Source organism: Semicossyphus pulcher, unplaced genomic scaffold (assembly GCF_022749685.1).
Source record: "Semicossyphus pulcher isolate SPU_LCO1_2020_fin unplaced genomic scaffold, fSemPul1.0.p SCAF_3, whole genome shotgun sequence".
In the NCBI taxonomy this organism is placed as follows: domain Eukaryota; kingdom Metazoa; phylum Chordata; class Actinopteri; order Labriformes; family Labridae; genus Semicossyphus; species Semicossyphus pulcher.
This window is the reverse complement of record NW_027211704.1, coordinates 14,353,380-14,373,065: the sequence shown is the minus strand read 5'-3', so window position 1 is coordinate 14,373,065 and position 19,686 is coordinate 14,353,380. Positions and strand designations below refer to the sequence as shown.

General features: G+C 40.3%; 1 protein-coding gene across 1 annotated transcript; it reads right to left on the bottom strand.

Annotated features, from left to right (window-relative positions):
* Positions 1-29: 29 nt before the first annotated feature.
* On the bottom strand, positions 30-19,494 carry rab44 (RAB44, member RAS oncogene family). The gene is made up of 10 exons (XM_069678574.1): positions 19,387-19,494; positions 7,646-19,066; positions 6,796-6,866; positions 5,274-5,362; positions 4,995-5,132; positions 4,831-4,912; positions 3,290-3,404; positions 2,158-2,256; positions 1,989-2,065; positions 30-1,889 (listed from the first exon to the last, which is right to left on the bottom strand). Exons 2-10 carry the CDS (start codon positions 19,049-19,051, stop codon positions 1,802-1,804), a joined length of 12,165 nt encoding a protein of 4,054 aa, XP_069534675.1. The 5' UTR covers positions 19,052-19,066; positions 19,387-19,494; the 3' UTR covers positions 30-1,801.
* Positions 19,495-19,686: the final 192 nt, after the last annotated feature.

The window sequence follows — 19,686 nt, the reverse complement described above, 5'->3', positions numbered from 1 at the left end:
GGACACAAATTAACTACGTGAGCTGGCAGTCATTGTTCTGCAACTTTATTAAGCATGAGGCATGACATCAGGTATGTGACAACACAAGTTTTAAGTATATACAAAGAATGACAACAAATAGGTTGACCTGCATATTTAAGTCCCTGTGAATTACTTTAATACCATTGTGTTTAATTATAGAGGCGTTGGATTTATTGATGGTTATCTGTCGAACCTGGCAGCTGCGTGACGAATGCCACCAGGGCGAGTGCCAATAAATTTCATTTAGAACAGATGTCAAACATAAAAGTCATAAACAACTTAATTATTGAATTGCATTGTCTAATAAAACTGTTAAGACTAAGATATACCACAAAAAGTACATAAAAAAGTTATTACAATAAAACCCAGTTTTAGTAGATCCTTGATAGAATAAATGTGTACCAGGTTCTATAACGCACAAGAGGTTAAATTATTGTAAAGAAATAGCAACAGTGAAATTAAAAGGCATATATATACTTCTTTAACAATGTGTTTGTGTTGTGAAAGCACAAATTAAGAGTTTATATAAAGAACAGAAAGGAGAGGATTTCCTTTGTTTTATTTTTGGCTGACCACCGGGGTCAGCCCTACACACGGGTCTGTATGTGACTGAGCAACTGACTGACTGAGTGAATAAGTGACGGTACTTTCACAGCCATAGAGAGAGAAAGTTGCGACATCACAATGGCGGATCATGGAGCATATTGGACCTCCACTGACGTGACTCTCTGTCTATACGGCTCTGGATACTTTGTTGGGGAGTAGGCGGGGCTGCTCCTCCACTGCTCGTCCGCCGTCCTAACCTACGTCCGCAGCGCACACCTGCTTTCAAACACGTTGTCATCGGCCTAATAAGGACAGTCCTTGTAACACATTGCCCATAAAAGTGCACATTGACCAGATGCGGTCAGCCACACACTAGGTTTGGACTTAGTCTTGTTTTAACTAAGGGCTGATAAACTTTCATGAACAGAAAGTGCTTGAATACTGTAAGTTTTCAGCTCATTGTAAATGGCTTCTCCTGGAAGTGGGACAAGATTGAATAAATATTGACTTATTTTTAATCAATATAAACACAGTGCAAAATAACAATAAAAACTAAGCAATAATCATTACTAGACGGCGATTATGTTGATCGCTTAAATCTGCTCATTTACCAGCATCGAAAGAAAACGTGCACCTGCTATAAAGTATAGTATATACATGAAGGTCTACGCTATAATTATATAAATCTGAATAAAGTTTTTCTTCTTCTACTGTTTAAATGTTCCGGGTGAAAAGTGCATGTGCTGAACTTTCACTAAACCTTGATTTCACTGCTTAGCAGCCAGTTGGACACTTTTAACAAACAAATTCATCTTATTTATGAGGTTGTTTGCTGTTTGCTGTTTCTGTTCTGATTGTTGCCCCATGTCCTCTTCAAAGATGTTTTTGTCCTCGACTGTAAATCAAATTTCCCTCGAGGGGCAATAAAGATCTGATAGTGATATTGAGTTCTCATCAAACCCTGACTTTCTTCAGTCCTAAGGAAATTGCACAGTTCCACTGATGATTCTCCTTTTCCAAGAATACTGTATATATGTCATGCAAATACAGGAATAGCCTTTAAATCATCCATTCTGTTCTTTGAATTAATCAAATACTTCTTAGGCTTGAAAGAAATGGATTATAATAATAACAGTTTTCCATAAATTAATACACAAAAAAACCAACAAAGTTATCTTGAGTTGCAGTTCTAGTTGTGACGTACAAACTTTCAGAACAGCCTGTTCATGTCCGTTCAGCAACATCCTGATGATTTCTTCTGCTGCGGCTCTTTGAACAACACTGTGGCTTCCTCTCTTGTGTCAGCTTTTTGACTCAACATCCTGGAAACAACACAACAACAAACACGCCTTAAGTTGAGCTGAACGCAATCAGCATTACAGCACAGAGGACTTTAAAGGACATGCAGGGGTGAAATGTACCTGGCCACAGTTTCCAAAGACTGGATCACATTTTCCCCGGTGGCAGCGCTGCACTCCATGAATTCAAAGTTGTACTCCTGTGGAAGTAAAACTGCTGCATTAATTGCTGGTGTTTGATAATCACAACTGTTTAGATATATTCTGAGCTAAAGATGCCACACATCCAAACCTTAGCGAGAGCTTCCCCCTCTTGAGATTTGACCCGACGCTCTGCATGATCACTCTTGTTCCCGAGAAGTAGAATGGTCACGTTTTCTGCAGCCCCTTCCTGCAAAACATCAGTTTGACGGTGAGGACAGAAAATATGTTTCCTTGTATTTTAAATCCTTAATAAAGCCGCATTATCAAACTCTTATTTTGTTAGCTGTTAAACAAATAGGTATATAATTAAAACAATACTCATAATAAGTCTCAACATTGGAATGCACATTATTGTTGATGTTAATTTGACATTTATGCAACATTGGTGTAAACATGTCCTGTGGGTTTTTGTCATGTTTTAGTTCAAACTTTATTCAGATACGATATAAAGGTTACTACTAACAAGCAAACTCCTGGTGCGATGTCTTTTCTCACCACGATTTGATCGGATATTTTCACATTCAAAGAGCCAAATCTGGTAAATTTAGACTGTATTTTATTCAAGAAATGTTCATCTATGACTACCTCAAGTTAAGGCATTAAATATGATGCCTGAATTCTGAGGCTTATTTTATTTTCAAAAAAAGTAGAATCTCTGTCCCATTTTAAGAACTCCTCAAAACAGACTTGTATAAAGCTGCTTTTAACTATTAAACTTAGTGATTCATGTTTATTTCATTTATTTATTAATTTATTTTTTTATTTTTTGGCTATTTATTTGATGATTTTAATATTCTTGCATATTTGAAACTGCATCTGTAAAATGTGCTTCTCTTACTGACAGTGTCTTTTCCAGTTGTTGTCACTGCTTTTGCTCTGTTTGTGCAGCACTTTGTCACTGAACAATGCTTTAGTAATTAAGTAAAAACTTATTGCATTGGGGTGCTGTTTAGCTCAGTTGGTAGAGCAGGCGCCCCATATGCAGTCTCCCCCACTCTCTACTCCCAACATTTCCTGTCTATCTTCAGCTGTCCTGTAAATAAAGCCAAAAGGCCAAAAAAATAATCTTAAAAAAAACAAAAAACTTATTGCATTGAGATTGAACTGAAAAAGACCTACTCATAAAAACACATTATGACAGTATGTCTGGCCTTTAATCATCAATCCTTACAGACAAATCAGAATGTTATTGACTCTTTATGTTATTGAAGCTTTATTACCTGAATACAGCTGGCCCAGTAGCTGACTGCAGAAAAACTTTGGAGGGAAGTGATGTCATACATCAAGAGAAAGGCCTGGGCTTTGTGGAATATCTGTCTTGTAATGCTGTGAAACCTGTAAAGGATTAAAAACAATGTATTCAGAGACAGTTGAGACCAGTCTCTTCACTAAACTGGCACAGATCAATTTTCGAAAGTGAGGAACAAAAGGCCGTGACAGAACACCCCACAGGCTGAATGTGAGCCTCTAATTGTCTAATGATACAGGTTGGTTGAGTTTGCAGAGTGTTGCCGGAAGCTTTTTACTAGAGACACATTCTGAACATTGTCTTCATCAACACTGATAACTGCGAGATTACCTCGACAGTGAGGTCAAGGAACTCTTCCTGTCACAACACACACAATCATTTATATTTTCACTCCACTATGTTTGATGTTTTGTCTGTTTCCTGGGTTTGGGGATTTCAGACTACATCTTCTGAATCCACATCCTTTTATAGTGAACACCTGAACAGCACACAGCATCTCCCACATTCTAATGTTATATGTAAATTCAGACAACATGCAAAACTTCGAGTGAACACGTCGACATTTACTTTTACCTCCAGCTCTGCAGGGACCAAATCTTTTGTGCTAATTTCAGGAGACAAAACATTGCTGAGATGTGCCAAACCAGTTCTGAAACAGGTTACAGCCCGGCCTGAAGGACACTTCTCACACTTGAAGTGTGTTTTCAGTACATTGTATTGAGCAATTCTAGGAGGCTGCTGCCTCTAGAAACTAATATTTGCATAATCTGTGACTGGCTACGGTAGCAGGGGACAGAGGGAGGATGTTATTTATGTAAACACCAGCATGTGTGCCCATCAGTAGTCCTGGCTGACTGCAGAGGTGCACAACTCAGGATGCTGCCTGCAGATTGGGTGTCAATGAAAACCACAGGACGGTTAGACAAGCTAGCAGAGAGGCATCTTTACACAGAAACTGACACTTTCCGTAAAAATGACACACACCGTGCATGTGGAACCACTTTAAGGCCTGTATAAACCACAAAATAACTTCCACAACCTTTAATTATGATGCCTCCCTCTCAGACAATGACCTCCAGCATATGACTGTATCTTATTCAGATGAGTAACAACTCTTTAAGCAGACATCAGGAGGAGCTATGAAGGGCCTTGTTCTAGGATTTAGGGAAAGAGGTAGTCAGCTCTGAGATAAGTTATTGAAGCTTGTGACCTTTGTCAGGACGGCAACAATGAAGTTGTCCTTTCTTTCTGACCCAATGAAACTATTTTCTTCTCCATAGAAATTGGAAAACTGTGAAGTTGAGCCAGAACTCTCCCCTCTGCTTACATACATCTTCAAATGTACATCCGCACAAGCGAATCGCTTGTCTCAAGCCCCCCAGTTATCCCCAATGCCATGAATGCCTTTATCTGGAACACTCAATGCTTTCACTTTTGATGCATATGCTTGATTAAAGCAGATATAATTGGTACAAGTAGCTCAATAAAGTCTGTATGTGAAATAAGACTTACCTTTCCTGACCTGCCGTATCCCACAGCTTTAGCACCACAGGTTTTCCGTCCACTACCACAGTCCACATGCAGGAATCGAGTCCTAAAAATGTATTCATGTTATATTATGCTGTATGTTTACACACATTAATGGGAATATAACAGTATAAAGATCAGGATCTTACCAACAGACGCAGGTAAATCTAAAGAGAACTTCCCACTCTGAGCTCTTTTCATGAAGGAGGTTTTGCCCACACTGCTGTCTCCAAGCATCACCACGTTGTAACAGTTTGATCTGTCACCTACTTCTCTGATATTATCTGCTGAAACATTAACAAATACATTTCCTGGTATCATGTAATATTTCTGTTTCTCCGCATTAAACTTCTTTTTTTTAATAATCTCTTTCCAATCAGCCACATTTTGCTGCGACTCTCACTGATGAGTGTTCGTGCTCAGTTTACCCAGAGAAAACGTGTTTTGACCTTCCCGACCCAGGCGGATTTCAGCAGGAGGATGTTGAACTGGAGTCCCTTGTTCCGGTGTCTTCTCACTGTAAGACGAACAACCAAACATAGTTCAAACAAAACACAGCCCTGGGCCAGTCATCAGAAGGCCGAATGGCAAATGTTTGCATTGAGACCCTCCCCTCTGGCAAGAGGCTGCGGTCCCTCAGGAACCAAAACCTCCCGACACAAGAACAGTTTCTTCCCCTCTGCTGCCAGCCTCGTCAACAAGGCCCCGACCCCCCTCCACCCCCCCACGTGACATGGACTCTCATCCAGCCTCTCAGTCACTTAACACTTAACAAGTGTTAAGTCTGTAATTCGGACTATGCGTTATATTAATGCAAACTGGACTTATATTGTCTATACGCTGCACTATTTTTAAATTAATACTGTAGGCTCTTTGCACTGTTCAATATCCTGCACACCTGTACAGTTTTTCACACCTGTTGTACATATTTTGTACTATTTGTATTATACGTATTGCTTTTTATATTTTTATCCTTATTCCTATTTTTTATCTTATTCTATTTAAGTCTTTTACTTAATTTTATTCAAGTTCTGTGTTAATTGTTCTGCAACAAATCACCAAAACAAATTCCGGTGGCAATAAACACCGATTGATTCTGATCGATCTGATTCTGATTCTGAGAGATACATTTGATAAATGATACAACTTACAACCACAAGTTAATACTTGAACTTAAGAAAAAAACAATCCAACTGGGGCCTCTTAAAAAGTGAAATGAGTGAATGTTTGTCATGCTTGTTCTGGCACCTCATCCTCTCAGCTGGTTCACTGAGCCTCAGAGAAAAACAGTCTGCATCAAACTCTCTACAAACTTCTGATCAGCCTGTCAAGAACCTGGATATATAAACCTTTAATGTAACTCACACCCTGTTTGTGCTACAGTACAAACTGTTTGTACGATTTAATGTGCATGGGGATTAATGTAGACACTTCATGGTTTCATTTTGAACTATATTTGGAAGATAAATATCTCGTGTTTGTGTAACACCCAGATGAGTTAAAAAAAACTGTTGCAAATTTGTGGTGCATGTCAACAGTTTTGCATTGCTGTGTATATGCACTGTGTCTGTATTTAAATACATGTTGATTTATAATAGTACAAACAGTTGGTTCATGCTGATATGAATGAGGATTCTACTCTGATAGTAACCCAACCAAATAGACCCACATTTTATTGTAACTAACTAATACACGGGGCGCTGGTGTAGCTCAGTTGGTAGAGAAGGCGCCCCATGTACAGAGGCTACAGTCCTTGTCGCAGTCTCGGCTCCCAGTCTGCCAATCATTTTATCCCCCACTCTCTACTCCCAATATTTCCTGTCTATCTTCAGCTATCCTTTCAAATAAAGGCAAAAGCCAAAAAACAAGCTGAATTTTTTATACGTTAGCTTGACAAGCCTCGAATGCTACAGTGCTTGCATCTCTGCTGATCCTCAGCGTCAGACTTACCTCACAGGTGCGGCGTCCCTTCCTGCCTTTGAGGTGCTGATGTTCGATGATGCCGTCTTCGTTTCGTCAACCTGCACAGACCAAAACATCTCTACTATGAGGCGACTGTAACATTTTCTTTCTCTTGTGTTTGTGAAATGATGAAAGTCGACTCTTAATCTGTTTTTAATTTTAAATCATCACTAGCGAACCTTAAATTTGTGTTTGACAGTTTTCTCAGGACAAATTCTCTGGCACACAGGAAGTGAGTTGTTGTGAAATATAATATCTGCTTTTCAGAAATGTCTGCTTTTTGTGCTCCTAATGTTGCAAAGCCTTTAAATCATCCATGTCTGACAATGCTCTGTAGACTGCAGGTCAGAGGTACTGCTGGGTAGCTTTTGCCCCATGTCGTGGAACCACACAGTCCATGTAAGTGAATTAGAGACAAAGACACGCCCCACTATGAAGATCAAGAATCAGATACTCGTTTATGTTCTCCTTTTCACGATGTGAAACTTTTAGTGTGGGCAGCGTGTTCCTCATTTTAGTTCCTTGTGTCATTTTGTCAGTTTTTGTAACAAACACTTGACCAGTGTGCAAGAGGTTTCACGCGAACAGGAAGTACAGAATAACGTGTACATACTGTGCACAAAAACACAGGCAATAACCAAAGGCACAAAATGATCAATATGATAAAGGTGCAAAGTGTTTAACATGTTCTTTTACATTTAGTCATTACTTAAAAAATGTCTAGTATAAATCTTAAATTATGATTGTTTTAAATTGTACTGAAACTAAAGAACAAACATTTATTTAATAATAGTAAAAGTAGTAAAAAAAGACAAATTACACAAAAACATCTGCTTACCTCTGATATTGTGTCCAGGCCCAAAGAGTCTTCTTTGGTTGTCTTGATGGCACTTTCATCACTGATACTTTCGTCATCACTCCCATTTTCTGGATCTATTATTCTTTCCTCTCTTGCAGTTTGGTTTTCATTGTTTTGTTTTCCACGTGACTTCCGGTGAGATCCCATTTTTCTTCTTCTCCTACCAGATTCTGTTTCTGCCATTGCATCTTGTTTGGGAGAAGCTGAATGTATTGCAAGGAGATCATTGGGAGTTAGTTGATGCTCTGTTTCTACCAGCTGGTTATTAGAAGCAGGATTTTCTTCAGATGTCTGGTGAGTCACTGGTGTGTAGTCAGAATCACCAGCGTGGCTGTACTCGACTGTTTCGAGTGCTTTATCTTTCTTTTGTCCAGAGTCACTGTCTTTTTGTTCTACGTGGATTTGTAGCTCTTCTTCTTTGATGCCTGTAAAATATTTAGTCTTTAAATCTTCATTTGTTGCGGCGTCTGTGGCCTCATTATCTCCCTCCTGCTTTTGAGGTAAGTCTTCCACTTTGGTTTTTGATCCTAGACTCTTTCGGGTGGATCCGATCTTTCTTCTGCGGTGAGTCGGATTTAAAAGCGCATCATCCATCTCAAGAATTGTATTCTGAGCTCCTTCATCCACGTTGCTTGACTCTTGTTTACTAACCTCGGCATTCTTTTGCTTTTCGTCGAGTCCTTCGACTGCAGATTTCACTATTTCCAAATCTACAACTGCTGCAACATGCTCTTCTGCTGAATTCGAGGCCTGGATCTGTGTTGCGTTTGCACTCTGGGGCCTTTCCTCATCATTGTGTGCACTCTCTGTGGTCTCACCTAAAGACACAAAGCTCCCTCCTGTGTTGGTAGATTCTTCAGTATTTGAAGTCAGCAAAGGATTTTTGTCTGATATCATATTGCTCTGTGGGTTAGAGGTACTGCTTTGTAGCTTTTGCCCCAAGTCGGGAACACTTTCATTAGTTTCCTGTTGATTTTTATGCCCCAAACTCAGTGATGGTTTTGCTTCTTCTTTCTGTGATACCTCTGCAGTTGCAAGCGTTGGAACCTCCTCCATTACTTCTACCTTTTGAGAATTCCTCACTTCAGCGTCAACGTCAAATTCTCTCTGTTTTGTTTCATCCTTGTTTGCCAATCCTTCATCTGGATTCTCTTTGAGTAGCATCCGGCGATTAGAGCCCATCCTCCTCTTCCTCGGTTTGGATTTTCCTAGCAGATTTCCACTTTCATCGAGAGAAGTTTGCTCTATATTTTCTTGGCTGTTAGATGAAACGACTACTGCTGAAATTCCACTTTCCGAAGGCACATCCACAGCTGACTCTGCTCTGAAGTCAGTCTTGTTGTGTGAAGTAGAAAACAGCTCTGGCATCTCCTGTGAAGTGATAATTTCCTGGACTTCATGGTCTTTCCTTGTAGGATCTTTAAAGCTTTCTCCAACTTTATCCTTTCCAGACACTGGTACATCCATTGCAGCGACTACTTCTGTGTTATCGTCGTCTATTGTGACATGTCCCACAGTTTCAATGTCATAATTTTTCTGATGCACCTCTTCGTCAGTGTCACAAGATAAAGCCTCAGTGTTTGGGACCTGATAGGCTGCGTCTTGCTCAAGAGGACCAGAGGCGAATGTTTTGGCAGTGACAATGTCATCGTGATATGAAATATTCTCTATGTCTGAATCATCTTTCCCAACTGATTCTTCTGGTGATTGTATCAAGTCAGTTTTAGCTGTGTCATACCCTGAGCGCAAACCTAAATTCTCAGGCTCTTTGATGATTTTCTTTTCCTCCTTGTTGATGTCCTGACAGGATTTGACAAAGTCATCTTTGTCTGAGCTAATGGCTGTTGCGCTTGTGTCCTTATCATTCTGTGGTAAAATAGTGACTGTGTCTTCTTTGTCATTTATAGCTGGTATAATATTTCCTCTTTCCTCGGAGGGTTTAAGGTACATGTCTGTGGGCTCTTCTGATTCTTCCTGTGTTGTCTTTTCCAAGGCTAATGTCATTCCAGTTGTTTTTATGTTGAGGGCTTCATCACTGCCCCTTTTTTCTACCAATTCTTCTTTAGGTCCTTCTGAAGTGTCAGTATCAATGTTCTTGACATGCTGTCGTCCTTTACTTCTACGGCTAGAACCCAGTTTTCTTCTGTTCCCAATTGGGTTGATGCCGTCTTCTGGCATCTCTGTGGACTTGGACTGGTTGGTTAGCTGCTGATCTACAGTTGAACTTGAAAGTAAACTTAAACTAGTAAGCTCAGAGGTACCAACAAGTGTGCCAACTTGTGCATTATCTTCAACTAGACCACTACCTTCTTCAGTCCGAGCAGAGTCAAATGTGTCCATTCCTTCCAAGGTGTTGTCCATAGATTTTTCCTGCATTGCCATCTGTATTGTCACTGACATTTTTGTTGTTTCACTGGGTTTATTCTCTTTTGTGTCTTGAACTTCCTCTGAAGGTTCGTTCGAGTCCTTGTCTTGTTTTCTTTCAACATTCTGATCTTGGGAATAGGAAGCATGTATTTCTGTCGGCAAGTTTTGTAAAGAAGATGCAGTGTCTGTGTCACTGAGCTGGTGTGGTTTCCTGGCATCATCTACATGATAATCATCATTTCTTTGGTCTAAAGCCTCAAAGTTGAGGTCTTTTGTAGGCTGTTCTTCCTGCTCGCCTAATGAATCATCACTAGTCTTCACAGCCACCTCCGATTTGTAAATGTCACTGACTTCTGATTGTTCTATCAGGTCTCCAGAAATTATTTCTGGATTCTTGGTGGCATTATGTATCACAGTTTCAGAGAAGAGGTCAATTTCTTGCATTTGTGTTGGCTTAACTTCCTGTTCATGCACATAATTTAAAGCATCGTCTGAATGATGAGCACCTTTTACTGTCACAGTGTCCTTGACATGCTGGCGTCCTTTATTTCTGCGGCTAGAACCCAGTTTTCTTCTGTTCCCAATTGGGTTGATGCCATCCTTTTCTTCTGGCATCTCTGTGGACTTGGACTGGTTGGTTAGCTGCTGATCTACAGTTGAACTTGAAAGTAAACTTAAACTAGTAAGCTCAGAGGTACCAACAAGTGTGCCAACTGGTGCATTATCTTCAACTTGACCACTACCTTCTTCAGTCCCAGCAGAGTCAAATGTGTCCATTCCTTCCAAGGTGGTGTCCATAGATTTTTCCTGCATTGCTGTCTCTATTGTCGCTGACATTTTTGTTGTTTCACTGGGATTATTCTCCTTAGTGTCTTGAACTTCCTCTGAGGCTTCGTTGTATGGTTCAGCAGCAGAGTCCTTGTCTTGTTTTCTTTCAACATTCTGATCTTGGGAATAGGAAGCATGTATTTCTGTCGGCAAGTTTTGTAAAGAAGATGCAGTGTCTGTGTCACTGAGCTGGTGTGGTTTCCTGGCATCATCTACATGATAATCATCATTTCTTTGGTCTAAAGCCTCAAAGTTGAGGTCTTTTGTAGGCTGTTCTTCCTGCTCGCCTAATGAATCATCACTAGTCTTCACAGCCACCTCCGATTTGTAAATGTCACTGACTTCTGATTGTTCTATCAGGTCTCCAGAAATTATTTCTGGATTCTTGGGGGCATTATGTATCACAGTTTCAGAGAAGAGGTCAATTTCTTGGATTTGTGTTGGCTTAACTTCCTGTTCATGCACATTATTTAAAGCATCGTCTGAATGATGAGCACCTTTTACTGTCACAGTGTCCTTGACATGCTGGCGTCCTTTATTTCTGCGGCTAGAACCCAGTTTTCTTCTGTTCCCAATTGGGTTAATGCCATCCTTTTCTTCTGGCATCTCTGTGGACTTGGACTGGTTGGTTAGCTGCTGATCTACAGTTGAACTTGAAAGTAAACTTAAACTAGTAAGCTCAGAGGTACCAACAAGTGTGCCAACTGGTGCATTATCTTCAACTTGACCACTACCTTCTTCAGTCCCAGCAGAGTCAAATGTGTCCATTCCTTCCAAGGTGGTGTCCATAGATTTTTCCTGCATTGCTGTCTCTATTGTCACTGACATTTTTGTTGTTTCACTGGGATTATTCTCCTTTGTGTCTTGAACTTCCTCTGAAGCTTCGTTGTATGGTTCAGCAGCAGAGTCCTTGTCTTGTTTTCTTTCAACATTCTGATCTTGGGAATAGGAAGCATGTATTTCTGTCGGCAAGTTTTGTAAAGAAGATGCAGTGTCTGTGTCACTGAGCTGGTGTGGTTTCCTGGCATCATCTACATGATAATCATCATTTCTTTGGTCTAAAGCCTCAAAGTTGATGTCTTTTGTAGGCTGTTCTTCCTGCTCGCCTAATGAATCATCACTAGTCTTCACAGCCTCCTCTGATTTGTAAATGTCACTGACTTCTGATTGTTCTATCAGGTCTCCAGAAATTATTTCTGGATTCTTGGGGGCATTATGTATCACAGTTTCAGAGAAGAGGTCAATTTCTTGCATTTGTGTTGGCTTAACTTCCTGTTCATGCACATCATTTAAAGCATCGTCTGAATGATGAGCACCTTTTACTGTCACAGTGTCCTTGACATGCTGGCGTCCTCTATTTCTGCGGCTGGACCCCAGTTTTCTTCTGTTCCCAATTAGGTTGAAACCATCAACGTGCTGAGGTGGGGAGTCCAAAGTTTCAATCATTTCTGATTGCAGTGTTTGTGAACATTCACTCTCCTCAACTGAGGAGTACTCCATTTGATGTGTTTCTTGCATTTGTGTTGGCTTAACCTCTTCATGCATTTCATTTTCAGTGTCATCTGAGTGGCCACCTTCTCTGACATGAGATAAGTTTTCATGCTCTTTTTGTTCCTCAATTGTAGACAACTCCTCGTGTGATGATGAACGTGCTGCTTGCTCAACACCACATTTAATGTCAGTATTTTCTCCAGGGAATTCTTTTTCTGTCGATAACTCTTGAGTGATAGAAGACACGGTAACTTCTGATTCTAAGTGTGACTCACTCACCACATAATTACCCTCGCAGTTTCCATCCTGCCTGAACGATTCTATGTCCTCGTCTTTTTCTTTGGTTTCCTTCTCGGTGACAAAACACTCATGGGGAAGTTTTTCCTCTGGCATATCTGTGGACTTTGATTGGTTGGTTAGCTGCTGATCTGCAGTTGAACTTGAATGTAAACTTAAACTAGTAAGCTCAACGTGTGCATTATCTTTAACTTGATCATGAACTTCTTCAGTCTGAGCAGTATCAAACATGTCCATTCCTTCCATGATGGTGTCCACAGGTTTTTCCTGCATTGCTGTCTCTATTGTCGCTAGCATTTTTGTTGTTTCAAGGGGGTTATTCTCCTTTGTATCTTGAACAACTTCCTCTGAAGGTCCGTCGTATGATTCAGCAGCAGAGTCCTTCTCTTGTTTGCTTTCAATTTTCTGGTCTTGGGAGAACGAAGCATGTATCTCTGATGGCAGGTTTTGTAAAGAAGATTCCCTCTCATCAACTTCAAGGATGAATCCTTCCTTCTCCTGATAACCTGTTAGCTCATAACTGATTTTTATATCATCCTGTACATGGCCTTCAGTCTTGTAAGCCTGACCTGGTGCATTGTCTACTTTTACCGTGTCACTGAGCTGGTGTGGTTTCCTGGCATCATCTACATGATAATCATCATTTCTTTGGTCTAAAGCCTCAAAGTTGATGTCTTTTGTAGGCTGTTCTTCCTGCTCGCCTAATGAATCATCACTAGTCTTCACAGCCTCCTCTGTTTTGTAAATGTCACTGACTTCTGATTGTTCTATCAGGTCTCCAGAAATTATTTCTGGATTCTTGGGGGCATTATGTGTCACAGTTTCAGAGAAGAGGTCAATTTCTTGCATTTGTGTTGGCTTAACTTCCTGTTCATGCACATCATTTAAAGCATCGTCTGAATGATGAGCACCTTTTACTGTCACAGTGTCCTTGACATGCTGGCGTCCTCTATTTCTGCGGCTGGACCCCAGTTTTCTTCTGTTCCCAATTAGGTTGAAACCATCAACGTGCTGAGGTTGGGAGTCCAAAGGTTCATTCATTTCTGATTGCAGTGTTTGTGAAGATTCACTCTCCTCAACTGAGGAGTAATCCATTTGATGTGTTTCTTGCATTTGTGTTGGCTTAACCTCTTCATGCATTTCATTTTCAGTGTCATCTGAGTGGCCACCTTCTCTGACATGAGATAAGTTTTCATGCTCTTTTTGTTCCTCAATTGTAGACAACTCCTCTTGTGATGATGAACGTGCTGCTTGCTCAACACCACATTTAATGTCAGTATTTTCTCCAGGGAGTTCTTTTTCAGTCGATAACTCTTGTATGATAGAAGACACGGCAACTTCTGATTCTAAGTGTGACTCACTCACCACATAATTACCCTCGCAGTTTCCATCCTGCCTGAACGATTCTATGTCCTCGTCTTTTTCTTTGGTTTCCTTCTCGGTGACAAAACACTCATGGGGAAGTTTTTCCTCTGGCATCTCTGTGGACTTTGATTGGTTGGTTAGCTGCTGATCTGCAGTTGAACTTGAATGTAAACTTAAACTAGTAAGCTCAACGTGTGCATTATCTTTAACTTGATCATGAACTTCTTCAGTCTGAGCAGTATCAAACATGTCCATTCCTTCCATGATGGTGTCCACAGGTTTTTCCTGCATTGCTGTCTCTATTGTTGCTAGCATTTTTGTTGTTTCAAGGGGGTTATTCTCCTTTGTATCTTGAACAACTTCCTCTGAAGGTCCGTCGTATGATTCAGCGGCAGAGTCCTTCTCTTGTTTGCTTTCAATTTTCTGGTCTTGGGAGAACGAAGCATGCATCTCTGATGGCAGGTTTTGTAAAGAAGATTCCCTCTCCTCAACTTCAAGGATGAATCCTTCCTTCTCCTGATAACCTGTTCGCTCATAACTGTTTTTTATATCATCCTGTACATGGCCTTCAGTCTTGTAAGCCTGACCTGGTGCATTGTCTACTTTTACCGTGTCACTGAGCTGGTGTGGTTTCCTGGCATCATCTACATGATAATCATCATTTCTTTGGTCTAAAGCCTCAAAGTTGATGTCTTTTGTAGGCTGTTCTTCCTGCTCGCCTAATGAATCATCACTAGTCTTCACAGCCTCCTCTGATTTGTAAATGTCACTGACTTCTGATTGTTCTATCAGGTCTCCAGAAATTATTTCTGGATTCTTGGTGGCATTATGTATCACAGTTTCAGAGAAGAGGTCAATTTCTTGCATTTGTGTTGGCTTAACTTCCTGTTCATGCACATCGTCTAAAGCATCGTCTGAATGATGAGCACCTTTTACTGTCACAGTGTCCTTGACATGCTGGCGTCCTTTATTTCTGCGGCTGGACCCCAGTTTTCTTCTGTTCCCAATTAGGTTGAAACCATCAACGTGCTGAGGTTGGGAGTCCAAAGGTTCATTCATTTCTGATTGCAGTGTTTGTGAAGATTCACTCTCCTCAACTGAGGAGTACTCCATTTGATGTGTTTCTTGCATTTGTGTTGGCTTAACCTCTTCATGCATTTCATTTTCAGTGTCATCTGAGTGGCCACCTTCTCTGACATGAGATAAGTTTTCATGCTCTTTTTGTTCCTCAATTGTAGACGACTCCTCTTGTGATGATGAACATGCCGCTTCCTCAACACAACATTTAATGTCAGTATTTTCTCCAGGGAGTTCTTTTTCAGTCGATAACTCTTGTGTGATAGAAGACACGGTAACTTCTGATTCTAAGTGTGACTCACTCACCACATAATTACCCTCCACGTTTCCATCCTGCCTGAACAATTCTATGTGAAAACACTCATGGGGAAGTTTTTCCTCTGGCATATCTGTGGACTTTGATTGGTTGGTTAGCTGCTGATCTGCAGTTGAACTAGTAAGCTCAACATGTGTGCCAACGTGTGCATTATCTTTAACTTGATCATGAACTTCTTCAGTCTGAGCAGTATCAAACATGTCCATTCCTTCTATGATGATGTTCACAGGTTTGTCCTGCATTGCTGTCTCTATTGTCGCTAGCATTTTTGTTGTTTCAAGGGGGTTATTCTCCTTTGTATCTTGAACAACTTCCTCTGAAGGTCCGTCGTATGATTCAGCAGCAGAGTCCTGCTCTTGTTTGCTTTCCATTTTCTGGTCTTGGGAGAACGAAGCATGTATCTCTGATGGCAGGTTTTGTAAAGAAGATTCCCTCTCATCAACTTCAAGGATGTGTCCTTCCTTCTCCTGATAACCTGTTAGCTCATAACTGTTTTTTAAATCCTCATTTACACGGCCCTCCATCTTGCAACCCTGACCTGGTGCATTATCTACTTTTACTGAGTCGATCTGTTGTGGTTCCCTGGTATCCTTTACATGATAATCATCGTTTATTTGGTCCAAAGATTCAAAGTTGATTTCTTTTTTCAGATGTTCTTCCTGCTTTTCATAAGGATGTGAATCAGTCAACTGAGATTGGTTGTTGTCACTGACTTCAGCTTGGTGTGTCAGGTTTACAGAAATAATTTCAGAATTTTGTATGCCATCGTGAATGACACTTTCAGATGACATATTGATTTCATGCATTTCTGTGGTCTTCACTTCAGGCGCTTTATCTAAAGCATCCTCTGAGTGATGATCATATTTTTCTTCTTGACTCTGAAGAGTTTCAGATTCGTCCATTTCTTCTGGAGTAACTCCCATTGATTTATCAAACTCCACTTGAAAGCTGCTTTCTTGTTCATCACTGTCTTCTTGCAAATTTTCACTTTTAGGAATTACAATTTCCAGGTCAGTCTTGGGATAGTTTGATGTAGTGGGGTTTTGAGCCTCAGAATAATAACCATGCATCATAGCTGAATACAAAGAGCCATCATATATTTCAGGCATGATAGTATCATATTCACTCCCTTGATTTTGGGATGCTTCCAGGACTTCGATATCCCTGGTATTTTCAAGAACTTCCTCTTTGTGTTCATTGTATGATTCAGTAACAGAGTCGATGCCTGTGGGTGTTTGCTCTTTGCTACTTTTAAAATAGTCCTGAGGCAGTGTGTCCAAAGAAGCATTTGTTCCTGATAGTACGGTTCGTAAAGAGGATTTACCTATCTCAACTTCAGAGAGGATTCCTTCCCTCTCCTGCTTTTTCAACACATTGTCATCAGGATTTGAATCTTCCCACTTGGTTGCAGAATCATCAATACTTTTCTCAATCAACTCAGGCTGGTATGTGTTACTGACTGTGTCCATCAGGTTTCCAGAAATTATCTCAGAATGTTCTATGGAAACCTGTGTCAAACTTTCAGAGAAGTGATGGATTTCTTGCAATTGTGCGTGGCCATCCTCCTGGTCATGCACTTCATTTACAGCATCCTCTGAATGCCGAGCTCCAATGACTTCAGATGGGCTAAAAATCTCATTTCGTACGTCATTTGCAAGAAACTCCTCTTTTGGTGATGAAAATGCTTGTTCCTCAACAGTGCATTGAGGTTCTGTATGGTGTTTGGGGCTGTCGTTTTCTGTTGTTAACTCTAGCTTGACAGAAGAATCTATATTCTCTGATTGTAAGCGTGACTCACTCTCTACATCATTGCCTTGTAAATTTTTATCCGGCCTCAACAGTTTGAAGTCCTCCTCAATTTCTTTGCTTTCTTTTTCAGTTACAGAATACAAATTGGGAAGTACTTTGTCTGGTATCTCCATCGATGATTGGACCATCAGCTTTTGATCTTCAGTTGAATTTGAATGCAAATTTAAACTAGTTTGTTGTGAGATGCCAACAAGGGTGCCAAGATATACATTATCCTTAGCAGGATCGTTTACTTCTTCAGTCAGAGCTGTGTCTACTTTTGATGACATCTTTTTTGTTTCAAGGGATTCATTATCTTTGGTATTTACAAAACCTTTCTCTGTGTGATGCTCATCCTGATGAGCTCCTTTGACTTCAAATAAGGTAACCTCTTTTTGTTCGTCATTTGAAGACATATATATTGCTTGCTCAACACTGCATTTAAATTCAAAATGTTCTTCAGGGCTGTTTTTATCTGTGGTTGTTTTCGGTGTGATAGGGGACGTTATGTCTTCAGCAGCAGATTCAGCAGCAGAATCCTTGACCTCTTGTCTTCCTTTGTTTCTACGACTTGACCCAAGTTTTCTTCTGTTCCCAAGGGAGTTGTTGCCTGTGTCCTTGTGCTCAATTTCGGGCACAGAATTGTCCTGAGGTTGGGAGTCAGAAGGAGTATTCATTTCTGATTGCAGCATTTGTGAAGAGGATTTGCTCAAGTCAATGCCAGAAAGAACTCTTTCTGTCTTCTGATGAAATGTTGATTCAGCATCGACCTTATCTGTGTCACTTAGTGGTTTCTTGGTATCATATACATGAAAATCCTCAGTCTTGCTTTCAAAAGCATCAATGTCGCCTTCCTTCTTGAGATGCTCATCCCTTTTGACATCAGGATTTGAACCTTCCTGCTTAGTAGAAGAATTATCTGTACATTCCAACTCTGTTTGGTATGTGTCCCTGACTTCACTTTGGGATGTCAGGTTTCCAGAAATAATCTCTGAGGACTGTCTGTCATGTGTCTCGCTTTCATCGTAGTTATCAATTGCATACACTTGTGTTGGGCCCTGTTCATTGACCTGGCCTTCAACATCATCTGATTGCTGAGCATCTTTGACTTCAGATAAGTTGAAAATCTCCTTCGGTTCATCTTTTGTAGACAACTCCTCATTTGCTGATGAAAATGTTACTTGCCCAACATTTAATTCAACTTCAGTATGTTCTTCATGGCTGCTTTCTCCTGTGGTTCTCTCTGCTGCGACAGAAAAATGTGTAACTACTGAGTCTACATTAGACTCATTCACCAAACAGTTGCCCTGTAAATTTCCATCCTGCCTTAACACTTTAGTATTCTCTTCTCTGTCTTTGCTGTCTTTTTCTGTGACAAAATACAGATCGGAAAGTTTTTCTTCAGACAAATACAATGAACTGACACGTGTCCCAGACGCAAGATCTTGCCGATTACTTTGACTTAAATTTTCCTGCCTCTCAGGTTGTATGGCCAACAACATGCGTGTTTTTTCAGGGCTTTCATCACCCTCGGTATTGGCCTCAACTTCCTCTCTAGGTTTGTGGTGTGATTCAGTTGCAGAGTCCTTGTCATGCCTTCCTCCTTTAATTCTTCGACTAGACCCAAGTTTTCTTCTGTTTCCTGCTGTGACTTCTGGTGAAGGCGGATTTTGGGTTTCCAAAAGTGATTTCTCAGGATTAGCAAATGCATCTACCGATATATTTTCTTCTGGTATGCTGTGTTGTGCAGAGGTACCGTCTGTTGTGAGGAACTCATCAGCCTCAGATGTTTTATCTTTGTTTGCAACCCGGCGACGTGAACCAATTCTTTTTTTCTTTGCACTTTGTGCCGACATGCCTTATCTTCTTTCCTAAAGCATTAAACATTCAGTCATGCAATGTGTCAGCAGATGAGGCTTAAATCTTCCACCAAACATCACCAGATGTCAACTGAATGTCAAGAAAACATACAACTGTACATGTATACTAGTAGTTGTCTTAAGACTCTATAATTTAAAACAAATCAGTTCTCCAACCACTTTCAAACAAATCAAGATGCATTTTGCATTTAGACTTACATTCTACCATACTATTACTACTACAACATTTGAAAATTTAAATTCAATAAGGAAAAAAATTACATGGGTCGCAAATTTCAGTTCTTTATAATAGTAAGAGCACATGCACTTACCAACCAAATCTGGCACTGCTGTCGTCTCAAAAAACGAGCTGCTTTGTCACCAGCTCACACGGAATGGTAGTTACATTTCTCACATAGGGCTTGTTCCTTTACTGCAACTATGAGTGATCGCTTCCTGTGTTGGTTACTCATGCAGCCTTAAACGGCACAGAGCAATAACACACAGCACTTCCTGAATCTAATGATTTTTTTTTTTTTTACAGATACTTTCCAAAAACATTATTTGATTCTTGTACATGGTGTGTTTTTACATATTTATGATGCTTTTGGTTTATGGAAATATACAGACAT